At 36.0% G+C, this 22,636-nt stretch overlaps 1 protein-coding gene and 1 long non-coding RNA gene across 2 annotated transcripts in view; one reads left to right on the forward strand and one right to left on the reverse strand.

The window, feature by feature from the left end:
* Positions 1 to 22,636, reverse strand: part of LOC103039332 (interferon-induced GTP-binding protein Mx1) — a 50,049-nt gene that overhangs the window by 2,707 nt on the left and 24,706 nt on the right. Inside the window, exons 2-13 of the mRNA XM_022674836.2 lie at positions 16,600 to 16,672; positions 16,321 to 16,517; positions 11,593 to 11,730; positions 9,909 to 10,063; positions 9,134 to 9,272; positions 6,554 to 6,752; positions 6,106 to 6,184; positions 5,795 to 5,917; positions 4,517 to 4,649; positions 3,866 to 4,024; positions 588 to 664; positions 224 to 445 (exon numbers count right to left, since the gene is read on the reverse strand). Coding sequence (XP_022530557.2) covers positions 224 to 445; positions 588 to 664; positions 3,866 to 4,024; positions 4,517 to 4,649; positions 5,795 to 5,917; positions 6,106 to 6,184; positions 6,554 to 6,752; positions 9,134 to 9,272; positions 9,909 to 10,063; positions 11,593 to 11,730; positions 16,321 to 16,517; positions 16,600 to 16,655 — 1,677 coding nt within the window. The 5' untranslated portion in view covers positions 16,656 to 16,672. The remainder of the gene's footprint in view (positions 1 to 223; positions 446 to 587; positions 665 to 3,865; positions 4,025 to 4,516; positions 4,650 to 5,794; positions 5,918 to 6,105; positions 6,185 to 6,553; positions 6,753 to 9,133; positions 9,273 to 9,908; positions 10,064 to 11,592; positions 11,731 to 16,320; positions 16,518 to 16,599; positions 16,673 to 22,636) is intronic.
* LOC111193551 (uncharacterized) lies at positions 660 to 1,769 on the forward strand. The gene is made up of 2 exons (XR_002650595.2): positions 660 to 1,207; positions 1,651 to 1,769. It is a non-coding gene; the product is annotated as an uncharacterized LOC111193551 (long non-coding RNA).

Below are 22,636 nucleotides of genomic sequence, written 5' to 3' on the forward strand. Positions count from 1 at the left end.
AAAGTGTACTGCCACAAACTACAGAATAATCTGGGAAATTAATCAATTACAATCACACTGAAATAGTGAGGCGATTGCAAAACAGCCTCAAAATAAGCCCAGTTATCCTGTAGTGTGGAAAAGGCATTACCAGACTAATCTCAGAGTAGACATTTTTAATTCTGGTCCATAGAAATTTACTTGGCCCTCTTTATTAACCAATCACTGAACTACTAAATGTTACCTCATAATAGGCTTTCAGCATATCAGGATAATTGTTTCTGCTGTCAAGGTTAGCACAATTATCCTCTGAAGGTTTCTGCCCATCCATAACAGGCTGAGTCTCATTTAAGGTTTTGAAGTAGATTCCATCCTGAGTGTAGACCAGTTCCTCCATTTCAAACTGCTCCAGGATTCTCTGCTCCACTTTGGCTTCTTGTCTTGACTGAATGTTTTCTATTTTGTTCTGGGGACGTAATCAAAAAGAATTAAGGTACACAGTGTCAGCAGAGCAGCTGGAATCTAAATTAGTCAAGCTTAAATAAAGTATTAAGGTAGTAAAATGAGTTGACATGTTGACATTCTTTATATCCTTAAAGAGTATTTACCGTTGCAACACACTGGAGGAAAGGGTAGTTGTTAAAGCAGGCTCTAGATGCCTCTGAGAACTGTTTCTGGATTGTGTCTGAAACGCATAAATCACATTAAAACAGAGAACACAGTATGTGTCACAAAATTCCAATGCAAAGTGAATACCGTAGAATTATTCAGAAGCTACTTTTAGGTAGTGTACCTCCCGGTGAGAGATTGTTTACTGCTAGTAGACATGCCTCTACAAAACAGGTCAAGATAGTGTGTCATCGTGCAGAGAAAATTGGATGGTTGTTTTAACAACTTGCCAGATATCTAGGCCGTCCATCAGCCGGTCACCATTGCCTTTAACTGCAGTGGTGTTTTGAACAAGAAACCTGGACTAGGCTTTTCCCGATCCGATATTTGGATCGGATCGGCCGCCGATACTTGCAAAAATCAGATCGGCAGGCACGAGAAAATGCCAGACTCCCGATCCAGTTCGCGATCGCGATCGCACTATTTAGATAATCAATTCCATTTTTGCTGTGTTTTCGCCAGTGAGAGTTAAATCCGGTCCGGTGAATTTCACCAGCTCAGCATTCCAGCGCTCAGATTTAAATACATGGCAGACGGAGCCTGGAGTTTCTCTACAAATGTAAGTAATTTTCTCCTGTATTTCCACTCACCGCTGCGTGTGTTTATCAGAATGGTATATTTTACACTGTTTTAAGTTGTTTTCCAGGGTTGTTTTTGCCTGTACGTTATTTAATGTAAGACCTGACCGGGTGAAGCTACCGTTAGCTTATCGCACTAATTTACCGGGTAAGCTAACACGGATCTAGCCGAGTTACAGTGTACCAAACGCGGCTGCAGCGCAGAAGAAACCCCGCTAGGAAACTAAGATAACCCGGCCGTCCAGTATAAAACTTTTAACTGTTTTAAGTCACTGTTACGTATAACTAAGTGATTTAATGTGTAAATAGTTTAACTGTTAGACTGAGTTACTGTGGATTACAGTGTAACTGAGTGATTTAATGTGTAAATAGTGGAATTATGCGCTGTTAGCTCTGTTACTAATTCAGATTATTTTTTCCACAGGGATGAACGCGGGCCAGGAAAGATGAACTCCGGTCAGACCGGCTGGAGGCAGCATTAGCTCCCTTTATGAAGAGTTTTTTTCTTTGAATTTAATAAAGTTTTCTATCTCTTAACATTAATATTTTTGCTTGTTGTGTTTTTTAGTGTCATTATGCTTATTGTAGTATCTCATCTCAACTAGTGGGTATGGGTAAATTTCACAATTATTTGCAAAAGAAGAAGTTTATGACACATGTTATGTTTCTTATTTATGCAACTAAAAGGTAAAACTGTTTGAAACGTATCTTAGTTTGATAAGTTAGCTTTGATGGCTTATACAAAATATTTATTATATTATGGTTAACTGGCTGACACCTGAGCATATTGAAATGCTCGTCTTTGTACAAAATAATCTCCCAATCATATTTTCTACTCAGGTTGTGTGTTTTGCTATTTTAATACAATTTACAATAATATTTGAACTTATGGCTTTTTAAGCATTGGTTTACTGATGGCATTTCTGTTTGTTATTTATTATTTTGTCTATTTTGAGTTTATTAATTGCTAAAAAAAACAGGTCAGTTTCTCCTTACCAACCATTGTGTATTATTCAAACACACCTTATTCAGCTGGCTACTTGTTATCAAGAGTAAAACGCTTTTCAACATGAGTTTGACAACAAAGTAAGTTGGTTAAATAACTTTAAACTTTAATACATGCTCGGATAGGTCGGTATAGGTATTGGCCGATATCGGTATCGGATCGGAAGTGCAAATAAATATCGGTATCGGATCGGAAGTTCAAAAAGCTGGATCGGGACATCCCTAACCTGGACTACTACATACTAGAACCGCATCATCTATAGTGACAAATCCAAGTTCTGTTTGGGATCTGATGATGGTTACATTCAAACATGGTATGCCTTGCTGCCTTCCGCTCTGCCCGGCGCTCTGCTGGACAGTGGCCAGTTGTGGTTGAGTTGTCCTCCTGTTGACGCCAAGCGTCGCCTGCTGATAATAGGTGGAGTTATTTAAAACTCGTCACCTCTGCGACCAGAGTTTTGTAGATTTGAGTCGCTACAGCCTCTGTAGACCTGTATCTGTTTATTACCATCAGAATAAAGCTCTGATTCTGCTCTTCCTCCTCTTATCTCTTTATGAGTGTAGGGAAGTGTTGTGCAGCTCAGGAGATTCATTCATCGTTAATATCAGTCTTAAGTCTGTGATTATTGTAGGCTGAACTACAGTTTCTCCTTGGTCGCATGAGTTCACCTCATGCATTTTCTGCCACAGTACCGCTTGCTGCAAGGTCAAAGTTAACCATATTAAACTTTGGCCGCAGTAAGAGGTAGCGTGGTGGAAGCATGGTTATGGGCGGGGAAACGCACGGCTCCACCACAGTGACACAGCGCTCTACCGCTGGAGAAACAATAAAATTCTATTGGAGACAGCGTACCACTGCGCGCCTACCGCGTTCAGTGTGTAAGCACCTTTATGCAGGTCTTCAAACTTCCATTTTATAGCGGGATAATGTTTGATCACACACAGCAAGGCTTTCCCAGGAATCTCTCCACCAGATGGGAACACTTCCTCAGCCTGGATGGCTGCAGGATGTGGATTACATGGCAATACTGCTGATAGAAATAGACTCTTTTTTGGGCTCTCAGAGGCTACTTTTAGGGAGCGTACCTCTAGGTGAGAGATCGTTTACTGCTAGACATGCCTCTACAAGAAACTCAAAGGCATTTTGCTCAGCTGACAGGCTTTGAAAGGACATGCATTGGATTGGTGTGTTGTATATGTATAAATTACCATATATTTGGGCTGTCTATCAGCCAGCCACCACTGCAGTTTTGTACAAGAAACCTGGACTGCTACACACTGGAACCATATCATCGTCATCATCTAGTGATAAGTTCTGTTTGGCATCTGATGACGGTCAAGTATATGTTGTGAGTGCTTCAATCTTGCTTTCTTCATAAGAGTAACAGCTCAACAATATGTACAGGACCTCCTGCAGACACATTCAGGGCTTCAAACTGACATTTTTTCAGCAGGATAATGCTCACCCACACATCATAAGTTTCCCAAGAATCTCTGCACCAGTTTGAAACACTGCCTTGGCCTGGCTGGTTACAGGATGTAGAGTATAGTGCAATACTGCTGACTAAATGTAGTTACAACTTAAGAAATAGAAACTGTGACTGTGATTAGACATGTAAAAGATGGAAACCTACCTTTGATGATCCTGAGTGTCTCAATAGCTGGTCCCTTCAGTTTGACCACAAGTATCTGCACCGCCGTCTCAAACACATTATAATCGCTGAAGCCAGGCAGCTCTCTTCCTCTGTATTTCAGGTCGTATTCTTTCATTATAGTCTGGACTGTCTCGTGAACTGTGTTGCATTTAAATTTGGGACAGGAAAATGTTACTTGAAATAATGTCATTTAATCATTTATAGCAGTTTAAAGCTATTTTATTAGACTCACTTTTCACTTTCTATCAGACCTTTTTGTTTTTATGTTTCAACTGGTTATTAATGACATAATAAATAACCATTAATGTACTCTCTTATAAATTATACCTTTTATTAGGATAGTCTTATTTTAAAGTGATATCAAGTATTAGAAATAATACAGAAATAATATATCAAAAATCAAATCAAAAATCAAAAATATACAGATGCAATATTTCTGTTTAAAACCCTAATATTAAAATGCACTTGACTGCCTAATATTAGGTCTATTGATGTGGTAAACAGGAGCAACATTACAAAAATGTTGGTTTATATTGTTTTTTTATGCAAACAAGTAGTTTCCGTATTCTAATCTATGCAATTATTATATGCCACTACTATGTGTTTTTTGTATCTCTAGAGTTTACTTACATGAGGTTTTTGTGCTCTCAAGATATTCGTTCCACTTTTTGAACTCTGACCGGAGCTCAACAAACAAGTTGTCATTATTACCTGCGTCTCCAGTCGACAGGCGGTTGATCTTGTCATTAAATTTCATCATGGTCTTAAAAAACACAAACACAGTGCTTTAAACATGTAAGCTCATGACTGAATTTACAGTTCATTTTATGCTTTTTAGCCACATTCTTTTAGAGTGGTTAGGTGTTTCAGGGTCAAATTACACATTTTTTTAAATTTTCTAATAGAAAATAACTGAACAAATTCACTACAGAAAACATTGTTTCTATTTAAAATAAAACTAGTTAATTCCGTAAAATGTAGTTTTTATTAGTTCTTTTTTATTAGTTATTAGTTCTTTACACGGTAACATTAACCAGCTCGCTGCTAATGTTAGTCTGTTAGGTAGCTTGCCGCTAATGTTAGCTAGCTCTCTGTTAGTTCTCTCCCAGGTAACATTAGCTAGCTTGGCACTAAAGTTACTATGTTACCTAGCTCACTTCTAATGTTAGCAAGCTCTCTGCTATACTTAGTTCTTTTCCTGGTAACATTGGGTAGCTCGCTGCTAAAGTATGTCTAGCTAGCTCGCTGTTAAGGTTAGCTACCTCTCCGTTAACCTTAGTTTTCTCACCGGTAACGTTAGCTAGCTGTCCACCAATATTAGTTCTTTCCACGGTAACATTAGTCAGCTTGCTTCTAATGTTATTTACCTAGCACACTGCTTATGTTAGCAAGCTCTCTGTTACCTTAATTCTTTCCCAGGTAACATTAGGTAGCTCGCTAATAAGGTTAGCTAGCTCTACGTTAACCTTAGTTCTCTCCCCAGTAACGTTAGCTAGCTTGCTGTTAAAGTTAGTATGTTAGCTAGCTCGCCGCTAATGTTAGATTGTTCTCTGTTAACCTCCCTGGATTAGATGTTTATAGTGGGCCACTGTGCTTTCCTACCGGCATTAAAAGCACAGTCTGAAAATGTAATATCTACAGCAGATTTACAGTAAATCTAAGACAATTTAAGACCTTTATTACCAGATTTTAATTCAAAGCAATAACATTTGATTTCAGGTAATGGGCCAAAAAATATCCTTTTGTGGGCTGCAATTGGTTGCAAGTCTGAGACCCCTGCTGTAGAGAATGTGAAGTTATGTTCACTTCTAAAATCAAAAGGAAATGTAATTTGACCAATAACAGCAATTCAACAAGAAAATAATTTTTAATAGATTTGTGAGTTATAGAATATACATTTTCACTCACTGTAATCAAAAAGTCTTTCCTCTTTTGTGGATCAAGTGGTGGGCCAGGTTCACATTGACCCATCTCCTTTCTACAGTCCCACAGCTGCTTCCTTATCTGCTCTGAAAGCAGAGGCAGTGATTTCTGAAAAACAAAAAGAAGAAAAAACATAAAGGCATTTTTTAAAAAACCTGTCTGTATGTTGGGGTTTGCATGAATACCATATTTATATTATTTCTTTAATTATTATTTTTTAAATATTCACATAATCCAACTCTTTTTTTAGAACTGAATTTTGAATTTTAAGATCACATAAAAATATGGAAACTTACTTTAATGTGGTCGACCAGGTCTTGAGTCAGTTTGGTGGCGAGACACTGAACCGTTGCTTTCTCTTCATTCAGAAGGCATCTGTTCATACAGAAAGCAGGTGTGAGTGGGTCCAAAGTAACAAACGTCAACTGATCAATGTAGTAAGACTCTGAAATGAATATTTCCTGCCCCTTTGTCCAAAGGCCAAATACCAATTACAGAACATGTTTTTTTGCGAGCTTGGATTAAATTGGACATTTATATTACATAGCCTAAATGTATCTTTGTATTGCTATTCAAAAAAGCAAATGCAAAATGACAATTTAGAATATATAAATTGAACACTAAACATCCCCATAGACATACTAACAAAGAACACTATATTTACCTCAGTAGTGCTGTTCTAGTCACATATTTAGCTACCTCAGCAGTGTAACAGTAGTCATGACACCCTCAAGTTAAGTTTACCTGAAGTATTCATGACGTTTGAAGAATTCTTTCTCCACTCGAGTAGCCTCCGCCAGAGAGACCTTATCATCAATCTGCCTTTGGCCACGGCATTTAACAATGATGTATCCCTTACTTAAAGGGATAACCTGATTGTTGACTATATCCAGTATGTTTTTCTCTGTTCCTTTGTCAACAAGGTCTGGCTTAGTTAGAATGGCTGTTATAAAAAAAAGACACACACACAATTCACATTATTTAGATGCTTTATAAATGTGTTTGTAGTGAGAAGGGTCCACCACTAGGTGGAACTAACCACACAGATAAGATTAAAAGCTGTTGCGTTTTGTTGAGCAGAGAGCGTTCAGAATGTGACAAGTCAGCATCCAGGAAGCATCTACTCCTCACTACTTCTAACAGCTTTATATAGTCTGAGCACTTGTTAGTTTTAGAACAGAAATAAATAGGAAAATCCCTCCTGGACTGTTCTTCATATCTGGCCTTCAAGATAAACATTAATATCAGCAGTCCTTTAGTCTGGTACACCAAGAGCTGACCGTTTATTTACAGTAAGCTTAGATCCCCAAATTTCTCCAGCACTAAGACTGGGGCCCCAGCATTAGCAGAGGTGGAAAGTAACGAATTACATTTACTCACGTAGCTGTAATTGAGTAGATTTTATGAGTAATTTGTACTTTTTAAGTAGTTTTGAAAATTGGTAATTTTACTTTTATGCAAGTACATTTTGACACAAGTAATTTACTTCGCTACATTGGAAAACTCCCTGTTATTGAGTAAACATAAAATGCTGGGGGAAAAAAAATGTCTGAATGAAAAAAAATGATGCTCGCCTGTAGAATAAAGAGGCAATAGCTTCCTCATGCAATGCAAAATGTGCCTGCCCGCCAGACAGAGCTGTCAGCTTTCAAAACTTTCACATCAAACCTGCCAACGCATGTGGTAGTAAGTATAGTATATGTATATTCTAAATTCACTGGTTAGCTGTGGATTTACTTTACAAAGACCAGTAATCTCCGTTCATATGCAGCTACACAGATTATACAATCTTCTGTATTTAGTAAAATATCCAGTACAATAATCCCTTTATTAAAAATTGTACAACCCAAGCTAATTCTTTGGCAGAATTCTGCCTTTATGGTTTTCTGAAATACAGTGAAGGTTAATGGAGACAAAAGGTGTTTGTTATCCTGTATGTTAATTTATTTAACTAACGTGTATAAATGCCTAAATTAATAATATATAAAATGCACTGAAAGCTGTATGAAATGCGTCTGTCGGCGCAATGTTAACAGGCGATTGAGGCGATTGATCATGGATAACATAGATCCCTTTTAGACATTAAACAACGATAAACTAAACTGGAAACATATCAAACTGCCAAGGTTAGGTAACAAGTTAGCTAACAGAGCTACGCTACGTTACGTGCTTCACCTGCGTCCACAAATAGAGTTTACCTTTCTAAAAGTCTTGCCCCACCCTTATTAATGTATCTTAATAACTTAACGTCAGCGCTGTGGAGCGCTGACTATTAGAAATACTGTCTAATGTGTGGTTAATTTATAAAAACAGACAATTCTAGACTTAATACAGGCTTTATGTAAATGAACACAGCGCTGAGGAGTTTTTAAATAAATAAATGCATTTCACCGGCTTGGTTAGATGAACTGGCAACATCTCTGCTGTTCAGAAGATGTACAACATAATGCAAATGTTATGCCTTTTTTATTGATTAATTACCTATATTTTGATACTTACATGAAATCCTTGTTGAAAATAATTTAACTTAATTTATTAAAGTACTAATTATTAAATTATTATTATTCCTTTTCTATTTGTGTTTGCAGTTTGGAAATGTATGTTGTGAATTATACTAATATATACTAAAAATATAACTTACCTAAAAAAGGAAATCAATTGGTCATTCATTACTAAGTGAAATGTCTTGTTTTCTCTTGTGTATTTTTATTTACTCTTTAAGCAAACAAATATGTTTTATCCGATTACTTGATTAATCGAATCGATTTTTCAGTAGAGTACTCGATTACTAAAATAATCGATAGCTGCAGCCCTAGTTTCCTGAGCTGAAAAACTTGTTCCTTTTCCAGTTTCAGTCTGCATGAAAAGCACAAGCAGCTTCTCCTCCTGCTCCGCTGTGCACATGGCCTCCATAATACACAGTTTAGATACACACTCCAACTTACGCACAGAAGATTAATCTTTTTCTTGGGCAAATATGTTACTTTTGTATTGCTTATGTATATTAACATGCTTTAACTATTTTTTTCATATGTGCTATTATTATTATTATTATTATTATTATTATTATTAAGATTTTTAATGCACAGTGCGTGATCCGTGTGGGGGAAAAGCCCCTGCACTATTGTTATATATCGGCTCATTCAAAAAAAAGGACCCACAATACATCCACAGCTTAATAAAATCATTTTTGGAGTACCTTTTACATTTGTTGATGATCATTGCCTAAAATATTAATTTTGTAAAGAAAAAAAAACATTATCTACGTTGGAATAAAAGTCCTGGGATCTAAATGTTCTAAATATAGCTGTGTATATACTTTACCCAGAGTTCTTTTTCCCTCAGGGTCCACTTCCTGTGCCATTCTCAGTGCCTCTGTGGTTGCAATGTCCACGTTGCATGGGACCACCACTAAATTGATAGTTTGTTCTTTCTCAATGAAGCTTCGTATGAGACTTTTAATCTATGTGACAAGAAAAAAGCTTTAGAACTTCAAGTAATAGTGCTGTGTAACTTCTAGCACTTATATAGACCCACAGTCTATAACCCACAGATGATACAACATCAGACAGTGTGTGAGGAAGCCGTAGCCTAAATTTAGAGAAGTGAGCAGGGGACCAGATGGTTGTTGGTTCAGTTCCCTCAACCCATAGGAAGTGATGATGGGTTAATAAAGGCTCAGGGCTAACTTGACTTTTTTCACTTCCCCGTTCTCCACCCTCTCTTTCATCTCATATCCCCTACTCATTATCCTCTCTAACAGAAGAGGACATCAGGGCTTTAAGCAGTAGTATTTAGGAGAAATCCGATGTGAAATGGACTTGGGATGAATGTACAAATGGATTTACAAACTTTTGTCTGATAGCCCGACTTCTTTTATCTCCAGCTATGCTTGTGATTACTAACACTAGTCACTCTAATCACCCTGTGCAGATTACTGTACCTCCTTTTTTCTATATTATGTCCTATTCTTTGTTGTAGTGTGTTCATAAAAATAAGGTATGTATTCTTTTATTGATCCTTCTAGTAAAATTGTAAAACTCAAAATATTAACCGGCTATATAAAACAACCTGAGGCAAACTGTTGTTTTACACTGACCTGATCTCCAATATCGTCAGGCTGACCTTTCACAGGAACTCTGGCGATTCCAGGGAGATCGATCAGTGTGAGATCACACACATCAGGAGACATGATCTCCAGTGTGATGAGATCATCACATATTCCAACTCCATCTCCAGCCAGTTCATTCTGGGCTATTGGACACATTTACATTACATTTTCTTTTTCACAACAATATATATATACTATATAAAAAGACATATATAAAATATATAAAAACACATATATGAATGTTTTTCTTACTGTCTGACATGAAATCATAGTAAACCTTTCCCGTTTTATATCAATTAGGATTATTCAAATTATTTTTATTAGCCAAATATCAGATTAAAGAGAGAGAGAATTTTTAGTCATTTTTATCACTTTCTAAAAAGTCAAAAGTTCATAAATATAAACATGCTTTTACACAATTTGGGACAGCCCATATGATGATGTCATGTCTTTGGAAGCTTCTGATTTGATTCTGGTTAATTGGCATCATCTGTGTTTATTAGAGACACACCTGTGGACGCATACCTAAACAAACTGCTTCTTTGTGTAACATCATGGGAAAGTCTAAAGAAATCAACCAAGATATCAGGAAGAGAAGTCTGGTATATCCTTGGGTGCAATTTCCAGATGCATGAATGTGCCTTGTTCATCCATAAGGACAATAATGTACAAGTACAAACAAGTTAGGAATGTCCAGCCATCATACAGCTCAGGAAGGAGACGGGTCCTGTGTCCCAGAGATAAATGTGCTTTGATCCACATATTAACCCAAGACCAAAACAAAATACCTTGTGTAGATGCTGCTGAAGCTGGTAAGAGTGTGTCCTTATCCACAGTAAAACAGTGAATGTACTGTATTAACATTAACTCTGCCAGGAAGAAGCCATTAATTCAAAAGAAACGTAAAAATGTCAGATTAATGTTTGGAAATGCACACAGAAACAAAGACCTTAATTTTTGGAGACATGTCCTGTGGTCTAATGAAATTAAAATGTTACTGTTTGGCCATAATGACCATTGTTACATTTGGAGGAAAAAAGGAAAAGCTTGCAAGCCTGAGAATAACCATCATAACGGTGAAATACGGGGGTGGCAACATCATGTTGTGGGGTTGTTTTGCTGCCGGAGGGACTGGTGCACTTCACAAAATAGATGGCATCATGAGGAAAGAACCTTATGTGGTACTGAAGCAACATCTCAAGACATCAGCCAGGAAGTTAAAACTTGGGCACAAATGGGTCTTCCAAATAGACAATGACCCGAAGCATACTGCCAAACTGGTTACAAAGTGGCTTAAGGATAACAAAGTCAATGTTTTAGAATGGCCATCAAAAAGCCCTGATCCCATCTATTGTGAGAAGCTTGTGGAAGGATATCCAAAACGTTTAAACAAGCCATATACTTTAAGGGGCAATGGTACCAAATACTAATGAAATATATGCAGAAAGTAATAAAAATGCCTTAAAAATTTGGCAAATATATATAATTTTATATATATTTATATATATATATAATTTTGGTGATCTTAATTGACCTCAAATGGGAAAGGTTTATTCTTATTTAATGTCAGACACTGAGAAAACATGCATCTGTGTAATTTTTTTATAGTGTATGTAAATTCATGTCTGGTTTTAACTGAATAAATATATATGTCATAAGCAACTGTCCTTACCTTCTTCAACATAAGTTCCAACCAAGGATGGGTCATCAAACTCAATGTACTCATCTCTGTAAGATATGGTAGCTCGCCATTGAACTCCACCTTTGATTTTCCTCAGCTTAAGCTCTAGAGGGCATCTGGTAACAATACCTACAGCAAAACAGAAAACACAGTTTTAGTGGTTCCCTTGCTTTAATTCACCATCTTTAACCTTAACAATTGTGGCCAGAGTCCAGCTAGATTTGCAGTCTTAAATCGATGTACAAATAAGGCCTTACTTTGTCTTAAAATGTCTTAAATCCACCCTCTAATGGTCCTAAAAAATGTTGGATGGTAAACACTTTTTGCATGTTCAAGTTTGATATTCAAGTTAAGTGCACTCAATATTGTTTTTATTGAAAATTGTCTTTACAATATTAATTACAATATTATAAAAAGTCTTAAATTTATTTCCCCAAACCTAAAAAATCCCTACTAAAGCTACCAGAGTATGAAGCTTTTAATTTCACATTCACATTTTCAGTTCCACCTTGCATGTTACATTGAGCCTGTAGTAGGTGTTCAGTGCTTAAAGAGTTTTTTTTATATATACAATTTTGCTTCTGCTACAGTCCACATGAAACTACACCTAGATTCTTACATGAATGTTCTGTTCCACCTTAAAAGCTAAAGACATTTATCACAAAGCCTCTAAAAATGCATTAGCCTGAAACCTGTGTCACCTCTGTAGACTGTTTGACTGCCACAGCAGCATTTAAGGTGGAATAGTAAATTCAAACAACTCCACAATGCTCTTTACAAGTAGTGCCATGGCCTGTGCAGGTGCTACCTTAATGAAGAAACGAGCCAAAACGTTCCCTCTTTTGTCTTGTTGTTCGTGGTGTTTATGTAACTGTCATAAGAAGTATACAGGGCACAGGGGGCATACCTCATCCAATAGCACTGAATGCTGTAGACATCACCAGAGAGTAGACTCTTTAGGAGCAGTGCAGGATGTAGGAAGTGAATATAGGCAGGTTTATAAATGCTGATGAGTAGCAGCACTAAAGGAACTGCATGCACATTACAAAACAAATGTTTTTACACTTTTGAAAGGTTAATGTCTTAATTAGAGAGGTCAAACACTCCCCAATCCATCCCCTAATTTGTGCCCTGCCGCTTTTGCTTTCCATGGATGTAGGATATTGGGATCTACAGTGGTGTGAAAAAGTGTTTGCCCCCTTAATGATTTCTTATTTTTTGCATGTTTGTCCTTTTTAAATGTTTCAGATTAAGGACAACACAAAATGCAGTTTTTAAATTAATGTTTTTATTATTAAGAGAGAAAAAATCCAAACCTATATGGCCCTGTGTAAAAAAGTGTTTATGCCCTAAACCTAATAACTGGTTGGGCCACTCTTAGCAGGAACGACTGCAATTAAGCATTTGTGGTTAGTTGTAATGAGTCTTTCACAGCACTGTGGAGGAATTTTGGCTCCACTCTTCTTTACCAGACTGTTGTAATTCAGCCACATTGAAGAGTTTCCGAGCATTAACTGCTTTTTAAGGTCATGCCACAGCATCTCAATAGGATTCAGGTCAGGCTATTCCAAAGTCTTTGTTTTTCTTCAGCCGTTCAGAGGTGGACTTACTGGTGTGCTTAGAATCATTGTCCTGCTGCAGAACTCAAGTACACTTAAGCTTGAGGTCACGAACAGATGGCCGGATATTCTCCTTTAGGATTTTTTGGTAGACAGTGGAATTCATAGTTCAGTTTATCACAGCAAGTCTTCCAGGCCTGAAGCAGCAAAACAGCCCCAAAACATCACACTACCACCACCATGTTTTACTGTAGGTATGATGTTCTTTTTCTAAAATGTGGTGCTACTTTTACGCCTGATGTAATGGGATACACACCTACCAAAAAATTTAACTTTTGTCTAATCAGTCCACAGAGTATTTTTCCAAAAGTCTTGAGGATCATCAAACTGGTTTCTGGCAAAATTGAGACGAGCCTTAATGTCCTATTTGCACAGTAGTTGGTTTTTATCTTGGCACTCTTTTTTTTTGCCCAGTCTCTTTCTTATGGTGGAGTCATGAACATTGACCTTAATGAGGCAAGTAAGGTCTGCAGTTCTTTGACCTCTTAGATGAGTCGTTGCTGCACTCTAATTCTGGTCGGCCAGCCACTCCTGGGAAGGTTCACCACTGTTCCGTGTTTTTGCCATTTGGGGATATCAGCTCTCACTGGGGTCCCAAAACTCAGAAATGGCTTTATAGCCTTTTCCAAACTGATATATTTAATTACTTTCTTTAATTTTGTTTCTGAATTTCTTTGAATATTGGCATGATGTCTAGTCTTTGAGTATCTTTCGGTGTACCTCACTTTGTCAAGCAGGCCCTATTTAAGTGATTTCTTGTTTGAAAACAGTAAAAACCTTAATTTAAAAACTGCATATTGTGTTTACTTATGTTGTGTTTGACTAATATTAATATGTGTTTGATTTTCTGAAATGAAGAAGCGGGCAAACACTTTTTCACACTACTGTATAACTGGGAATGACATTCTATCTTGGTTGATTGCGTTCCAGCAAACATTCCAATAAAATATTTTTATTAGTGGTGTCAAATACCACTAATTATGAATTTTACAATGGCAATATAAAATGATATTTATGTTAGTTGTGTCAGTTTCTTAAAAAAAATATTGTACCATTTCAAAATTGTGGTTGAAATATGATTTGCAAAATCGGATTACATTTGGTATGTGGTTGTATATGGATACAATCCAGATATGACAAAAATCTTATATGGGCTAGCAGTCTGAACAGAAAATGCAGTATTCAGAGTATCTGGCATTTAACATGTCAGTTTCCTTCACCATGACCGGAATTGCTCACCATTGGATTAGTTAAATCAGGTGTATTGGGATTAGGAAATTTGGCATTTGAACACGGAACTGTGTAGTGTGCAAACACAAAGGTGGAAAGTACCCTTAAAATTTCTCATTGTTTATTATGTGCCAGCACTGGTAAATTATGTATTTGGATTTTTAATACAATACATGGTATTGTATAATAGAAACAAGTTTCTGTTTTAACAGAAGTAGTACTTCTGCTTTCATAAAATCCCACCACACTAAAGAGCTTTTATCACGTAGTATACTTCCTCATCTTAGCAAACATTTACAGTGTGCACGGTTACGGCAGTTCCTCTGTCAGATAAAATCATGTCCATTTTCACGCTTAAAGCAGCACTTCACTAAGAGTTTTACTTTAAAATTATAAGTAGTAATATGCCTGAGTAATGAATGGACAAAATATTCCAATTAAATCTATCAGTGTCCTGAGACGACCATCCTTGCAATGTCTAATACATTTAATCTACATTCAATAGGTTCTTTTAAAACAAAAAAAAGGGATTTCTGCTGGACTTTAAGTGCTGTCCTCACTGTTGTTTTAAACACATTACACCATACACGGACAACCACATAAACAGACACCCGACTGAGTGTCTTCTGTATAAAACTACTAGACTCACTCCAAACAGCTGTTGCTCAGTGAACACAACTGTATGTTTCCGTATGACTGCAACTCAAAGGATTTTTGTTATGATTTCTCATGTTATCAGTTTTCTGAGTTTTCTGCTACACTGTGTACACAATGTTTATTTACATGAACCTGCATTAAAAGTTAAATTAAATCTTTAATTAAATCTTCTACTAAAAAGTCATTTGTATGGGTGTTGATGTTTTTTTTTTGTGGACAATAACAATATATATCTTCTTCTGCTCTGAAAGGTATGGAAGCCCATTTACTTGGGCTAAGGGTCCTCCACTAAATCATAATTCTTAGATATTAATATTATTAGATTACATCCTCAGACTTAGTATTACATAATTATGGCTTAGCATCTCAAAATTATGATGTACTATCTCATACTTTTGACCGAATATATCATAACTATGGTTAACTATCTCCACTTTAATTTAGCATATCATAGTTATGACTTATTCTAATTATTATAACTTAACATCTGTAATTATGACTTCATATTTCATAACTATGACACATTTTCTTATTAGCGTCTCATAACTATGATTTATTATTTCATAGTTATGAATTACTATCTCATAAGTATGACTTAATATATCATAACTATGATTTACTATCTCAATCTTAATTTAGCATGTCATAATTATGACCTATTATCTCATAATTATGACTTAATATCTTATAACTATGACTTGCAATAATTTTAACTTAGCATCTCATATTTATGACCTATTATTTCATAATTATGACCTATTATCTCATAATTATGACTAGGTGGAGGTCCTTTACTTTTTTTCCCAAGTGGTGGAAATGGGCTTCAATACACATTCTCACCAGAGAGGTCTCTAAATCCCCAAAGTCTCAAACCCTGCCGTCTATACCTTGAAAAGCCTGAATCTGTAGTAAACAGATTTAATAGGAATACAGTTTTGTCTACCATGTTGAAAAACACCATCGATTACAAACATTATACTTCAACTTTATGCACTGCTCTATCAGGTAATTAAAACACAGAAATTGCTTAAAATAAGTTTTCTGCAAAATAAGTTGTCTGCAAAAATGATTTTTTTAATTTTCTAAATTTGTATTTATTCATGTATATGTGGATTATAACATAAAATAATACATAAAAGACTGAAAAATGCTGATCGTTCAATGTGCATTTCAGAATCACTTAAGACGTAAAGGATAATTGAAAATTACTCACCACTTCCTCGAGGTAAGGCCACTCCAGATAAAGCCTCCAACACTGAGCTTTTCCCAGAGCTCTGATCTCCAATCACTGCTATACTTGGTAGAGCTAAATCTTCTTCAATACCAAGCTGCCTCAGAGAATCAATCAGGTCGATTAAAGGACGAACCCTCTCCTCTAAATGGCTGTGGAACAGCCCCTCCAGTGGTTTACTGTCAATAAGAAACAGTAAAAAGTTGTACATATAAATAAAAAAACTAATATTTACTTGCACTAACATTTTTTTTTACAAACCTGCTTTCACCAGAAGAAGAAACATCTTCAGAACTGCCCTGCTTTTCTGTTGCCATTGCACACAGTAAAAATTCTATATGGAACAAGCACATTTTAGTAGCTTTAAAACTGTGCAACAGCATCTGTGTGTATTGTATTAGCTTAGCATTATAAGACTGTAAAATTATTTTACCTACCACTCTGCCTTCAGCAACCTGATACAACTGAACTGAAAGTTTAGTTCATGTATGGCCATATATAAGCACTCGCAGTCGGAGGCAGTGCCAACAGTGCAACACTGCATCTGAAACTGAAAGTTCTGCATTGGAATTTCCAAGGCTATAATGTTGGGTTTTCAGGTATGTCTTTAGATTTCAAATAAATAGGTGTGGCTGAAGTCAGCTGAAATAATCATCTAGCATCTAGAAGTCTCAACAAAAAAAACAAAAAACAAATTAAATGTACTTCATTGTACTTCTATTATCAAATATTATTTTGGAAGATTTGCTGCACACACAGAAGTGTACTGGCCCAACCCCTTAATATGGCAGACCCTGACTTTTGGGTTTATTGCTGATAAAAAAATCATGGGGCCCAATCTTACACTTTGCACCTTGTGCGTCATTTAAATAGCTATGGTGCTTGTGAATATACACTGCCTGGCCCAAAAAAAAAGTCGGCACCTGGATTTAACTAAGAAGATGATCTGGGGTTGATGCTGCAGTTGGTCAAGTCTAGGTTCAGCAACAGTATGAATATAGACCAGGTTATTCCATCAATGGATTTTTTTCTTCCCCAATGACGCAGGCATATATGTCAGGATTCATGGGGCTGGAATTGTGAAAGAGTGATTCAGGGAGCATGAAATCATCATTTTCACACATGGATTATTCACCACAGAGTCCAGACCTTAACCTCATTGAGAATCTCTGGGATGTGCTGGAAAAGGCTTTATGCAGTGGTCAGACTTTACCATCATCAATGCTGCTGCAAGATCTTGATGAAAAATTAATGCAACACTGGATTGAAATAAATATTGTGACATTGCAGAAGCTTACTGAAACAATGCCACAGTAAATGTGTGCTGCAATCAAAGCTAAAGGTGATATGAATATTCAATCCAAACCAATCTTTCCTTGAGGAACATTGCTTTTAAACATTCCAATAATTTTCTCATGTATTGAACACCTGTTTTAATTTTAATTACCTGTTTTAAAACGCTTTTTTTTTTTTTTACTTTATTTGCATTTTCTACACTGTCTATTTTTTTTGGATTTAGGTTGTGCATTATTTGTAGCTGATATGGGGTTGTGCATTAATTATTATTGATTTGGGGTTGTACATTATTTGTGATTAAACTTTAATTAATCTATTACTGAATTAGGTTGGACATTATTGAGCCCTTTCAATGAATAACCATAAATCAACCATTGCTTATTTTGTTTCATCTTTTTCTTATTTGTACATAGAAAATTGTCTAACTTACAGTATTAAAGACAATAACTGATTTGTCTTATAAGGGAGAAAGGGATGACTCATATATTGTTATTTATCTATTATTAGCTGAAAGTTTTATATGCTTGCATATTTACAGGTGTATGTGTGTGCGTGGACATGTGTATAAAAAAACTATGGTGCTTTGTGAGCTATGGTGTAGCTATGGACATGGCAAACAAACAATAATGATGGGAATTTCCAAACCATAAAACTTTTGATTTTTGACATTTTTTACAATCACTGCCCATTCTGTGTTTGCCCAGGTGCTGCCTATTTTTATACCAAATTGATATCATTGTAAAATGAAGCCATTTACAGCTGCACTTTCTTTAGAAAAGTACAACTTATGAGTAACTAACTGTAAGCTAGGTTTGTTTTACTTTCACTTGTATATTGAATGTGCATTTTTAGTACCTTATATTCTTAAATCTGCATACCATAAGACCACTGCATAAGACCAAGGTCCCACTGCCTTGGTCTTGGAATAAGGTGCTGTGGATGGATGTAACTAAAAGTGAGTTATGCAGAGCTTTCAGACCTCAAATAATGCAAAGAAAACAAGTTCATATTCATAAAGTTTTATGAGTTCAGAAATCAATATTTGGTGGAACAACCCTGGATTTTAATCACAGTTTTAATGCATCTTGACATGTTCTCCTCCACCAGTCTTACACACTGCTTTTGAATAATTATGATCATCCATGATCCTTTTGAACATATTCCAGGGGTTTTTAAATTTGGTAAAATCAAAGAAAATCATAATTTTTAGGTGGTCTCTTATTTTTTCCAGAGCTGTTGTGCAATGGTAAAGTCCAATGAGCTCAATGCAGATCTACGAAGAATGATCGAAAACTTGAAAAAGAAATAAGGAATGTCTCTTAATAACAATTGAGCCCTTCCAACCAATAAACTAAATAAAATATTAATTTCATTTGAAGAATTCAGTTCTTCTTTTTTCAATGTGGACAACTTTATATATATATATATATATATATATATATATATATATATATATATATATATATATATATATATATATATATATAAAGCCTATTACAACAGTAAAGAAAATAACTGATTTCTACAAAAAAGGAGAAAGGGTTGTTGTAACTTCCTCTCAAGTCGAAATCACGAATCAAATGGTTCTTTACATAACGGGCTTTAATCACAAAATGATAACATGCCGTGAGAACTGTTGACATACAGACAAAAAAAAGAAAGAAAGAAATGCAAATTATTTCCACGTAAAGACATCAAAGGAACAACGCGACCATACTTTTACATGACTCAGCAGAATTTGTCACGTTACATCTTTACAGTCTTACAAACATAACAGTAACAAGAACACAGATGTACCTCATTGGCCGCTTTCCCTTGAGAGAAAATTAGAAATCTTCAGTCCTTCAATGCACTATGCACTTTATCCAGACTCCTTTATTCATTGCTGATCTCAAACAGAGAAGTCAGCGAGGTGTCTGCCTGCTAGCTTGGGCTGTATTCGGAATGGCATACTACATACTACTCGCGTACTAAATCTGCCTAAAGCCAGTATGCAGTACACAGTATGTGACCAAACTGAGATTCTGTAGCGCACTACAGGTACCCGGATGGTGTACTACTCCGCTCCGATTCCGCAGTGTGCATGGAGAGCTATCTTCGTGGTGTACTGCATCCAAACATGCATTGCGACTGGCCTCTCCAGCTCGCTTCAGAAAAAAAAAACAAGATGGAGGCGAGTGCGAGAGATTTTTAAATTATGGAAATATATAACGTTATATATTTAAATTAAGGGAATTATTTTGGAAAGTATTGGCTCACCGCTGTCGAGCCCCTCCGCTGCCGCGGCCGAGCGCTCTCCGCGGCCGGGACCCTCCGCTGCCGCGGCCGCGCGTTCTCCGCTATGTGCTGCCTTAATGTAGTAAATAATTCCCTCAGTTTTAATAAATTATTCTGTTATTTTAATAAATAATTCCCTCAGTTTTAATAAATTATTTTGTTATTTTAATAAATAGTTCCCTCAGTTTTAATAAATTATTTTGTTATTTTAATAAATAATTCCCTCAGTTTTAATAAATTATTCTGTTTAATAAATTATTTCCTCCGTTTTAATAAATCGGTTCTTATTTATTTAATAAATAATTCCAATAAAGTATTCTGTTATTTTAATAAATGATTCCCTCAGTTTAAATAAATTAGTCTGTTACTTTAATAAATAATTCCCTTCGTTTAATAAATCGTTCTGTTGATTTAATAAATAATTCCTTTAGTTTTAATGCATATTTTTCTTTTAAATAAGGGAATGATTTGAATACAAATTAATAAAATTGTTTCACTTGTGCAACATGTCTCATTTCTTTTATTGTTGAGATTGTGTAAATATGAATGAGGCTTTAAATGTTTTTTTCTTGTTGGTATTTACATAGATGAAAATAGTAATCTATTAAAATAAATAGAAAATGATATTTAAATAAGTGGAACATACTTGGGTTGTGGGGGCTGCTGCTAAATGGTTGTTAGAATTGGGTTAACTGCACCTACATTAAACTCTAAAATAAAAGCAGCAATTGCTGTTCTGGACAGTATGCAGATCTCATTAGTTTTAATAATGAAAAGGTAGGACATTTTTCATGTTCTTTCTGTTTACTCACTCTGAGGAATTCGGAGCACCATAGAGCACTGACTGGTGTGTCACAGCAGGACCGTGTAGGGTACTACAATCAAAAGTGTTGCAGTACTGAATACTACATACTGGGCAGTGTGTAGTATGCAGTACATACTAGTGCAGTATGCAGTACGCAGTATAGTAGTATGCCATTCCGAATACAGCCTTGGTCCTGAGTGTCCGTAGCGACTCTCAAAAGTAACATCCCAGCAACCTGCAGGAGCAAACTTTGGTTCCTCCCTTAATGAAGACTTATCCCCCCATATCAAAACAAAAAATATACATGAAATATATGAAATTATGCTTTACTATTAAACTATTGTGACCATAAATGTATATATTTATGAACTCTATATTTTTAACCTAATATTTATTAATCTGTTATTTATTTACTTCGATGGCAATTACAGTTGTTATATGGTTATTCAGTGGAAAGGTTCACTTGTCCATAAACACAGACTATAGGCAGGCATAGCCACCTCTCCAGTGCCTGAAAGTGAAATCTGCTCCTTACATCTCTTCATATAAAAGGAATTTTGTTTGGATTGTCTGGGAAGCGCCCTTAGCCACATGCCCAGGCCAGCCTGTTTATAGTTAAGCAATGTTTACATTTAACAATTTTTGGATGCTGTTCAAAACCTAAGCTCCAGGTCCTGTTTTGACATCTTCAAGCTTGAGTAAAGTTTGCAGAGGAACCCGTGAAAAAAAAAACCCTTCTGTGGAACGTTTTATGGTCAGGTGACAAAAAGTGGTGGAACAGCAAACATGATTCATTTTTAGAATTTTCTGGTTCTTTAGCTGTTTTTTCTGTTTATGTGTGTGACTGTTGAATAGTTGTGAGTGGCGAATTAGTCCACCTCAAACCCTATCCTGACAGGATTAGTTTCTCAGCGGGACGTCTGTAAAAAAAAATTACTCTTCTACTCAGTGATTAAACTCTTGCATCCCGACTGCAACTGAAAAAACAGGAGGACCAGTAAGTTTTTTGGCTTTCTCAGTCACATGACATCGCGTTCAGTAGCTCCTCCATTTCCACTCGCTGTTGTGTTTACGTGTATCTCCGTGGAAACGCGCACCCACAGTGTAATTATGATGCGTGGCAGTGGACAAATAGCTATTTGAAACTCAGATGACGAAACTCAGAGATGTGAGTCTGGACGGGACTAAAATTACTGGCGAACCACGGAGTTCATTGAAAAACAGTAGACAATTCAGCCTGTAATTTTCTCAGAGGACGTCTGAGAAAAACACGTACATGGTCGTTCCAGACGGGAATAAAATCACAGAGGACCCCACCTCCTCTTGAACAATTGTACTTTTTTTTTAAAAGCAACCAGTAAAAGACTCCTTTGGTTTTCCTTCTACACATGAATCTCTTTTTCCATTTTTTTTATTACCATCATTTTATTTTTTTTTTACTTCCCTATTTACCCTAGAGAATTTATTCTAAAAAGAACAATAAAAATATTTGATATTTGATTTGATGATTATTAATTAATAGATTTTTTATTAATTGATAATATTGATAGTTGTTTTTGATTAGGGCTGTCAATGTTAAAACATTAATGCACGCAATTAATTTGAAATCAGTAATGCGTTATTTTTTATGTTAATTTATTACAGCATCAGCCTTGATCACCACCAAGCTGTCACAAACCCTTTCTTTCACTCTCTCCCTTCAAGATAGTCTCTGATGTCATGTGGTGAAAGCTATTATGCAAGATTATGAATTTGTCCCCGAGGCTAATAGACAGCACTGTAGGAACCTCCATAAACAAACATCTTAAACTGTCTTTTCCTCTTTTGACAGGTGGTAGAGCACCTGTAAGGTTGATAATTTTTATTCTCTGTTGAATTAATCCTCTTGAAGGAGTTCAAAAACTGCCTACCCAAATGAGT

This window comes from Astyanax mexicanus, chromosome 21 (assembly GCF_023375975.1).
Source record: "Astyanax mexicanus isolate ESR-SI-001 chromosome 21, AstMex3_surface, whole genome shotgun sequence".
NCBI classification, from domain to species: Eukaryota; Metazoa; Chordata; class Actinopteri; order Characiformes; family Acestrorhamphidae; genus Astyanax; species Astyanax mexicanus.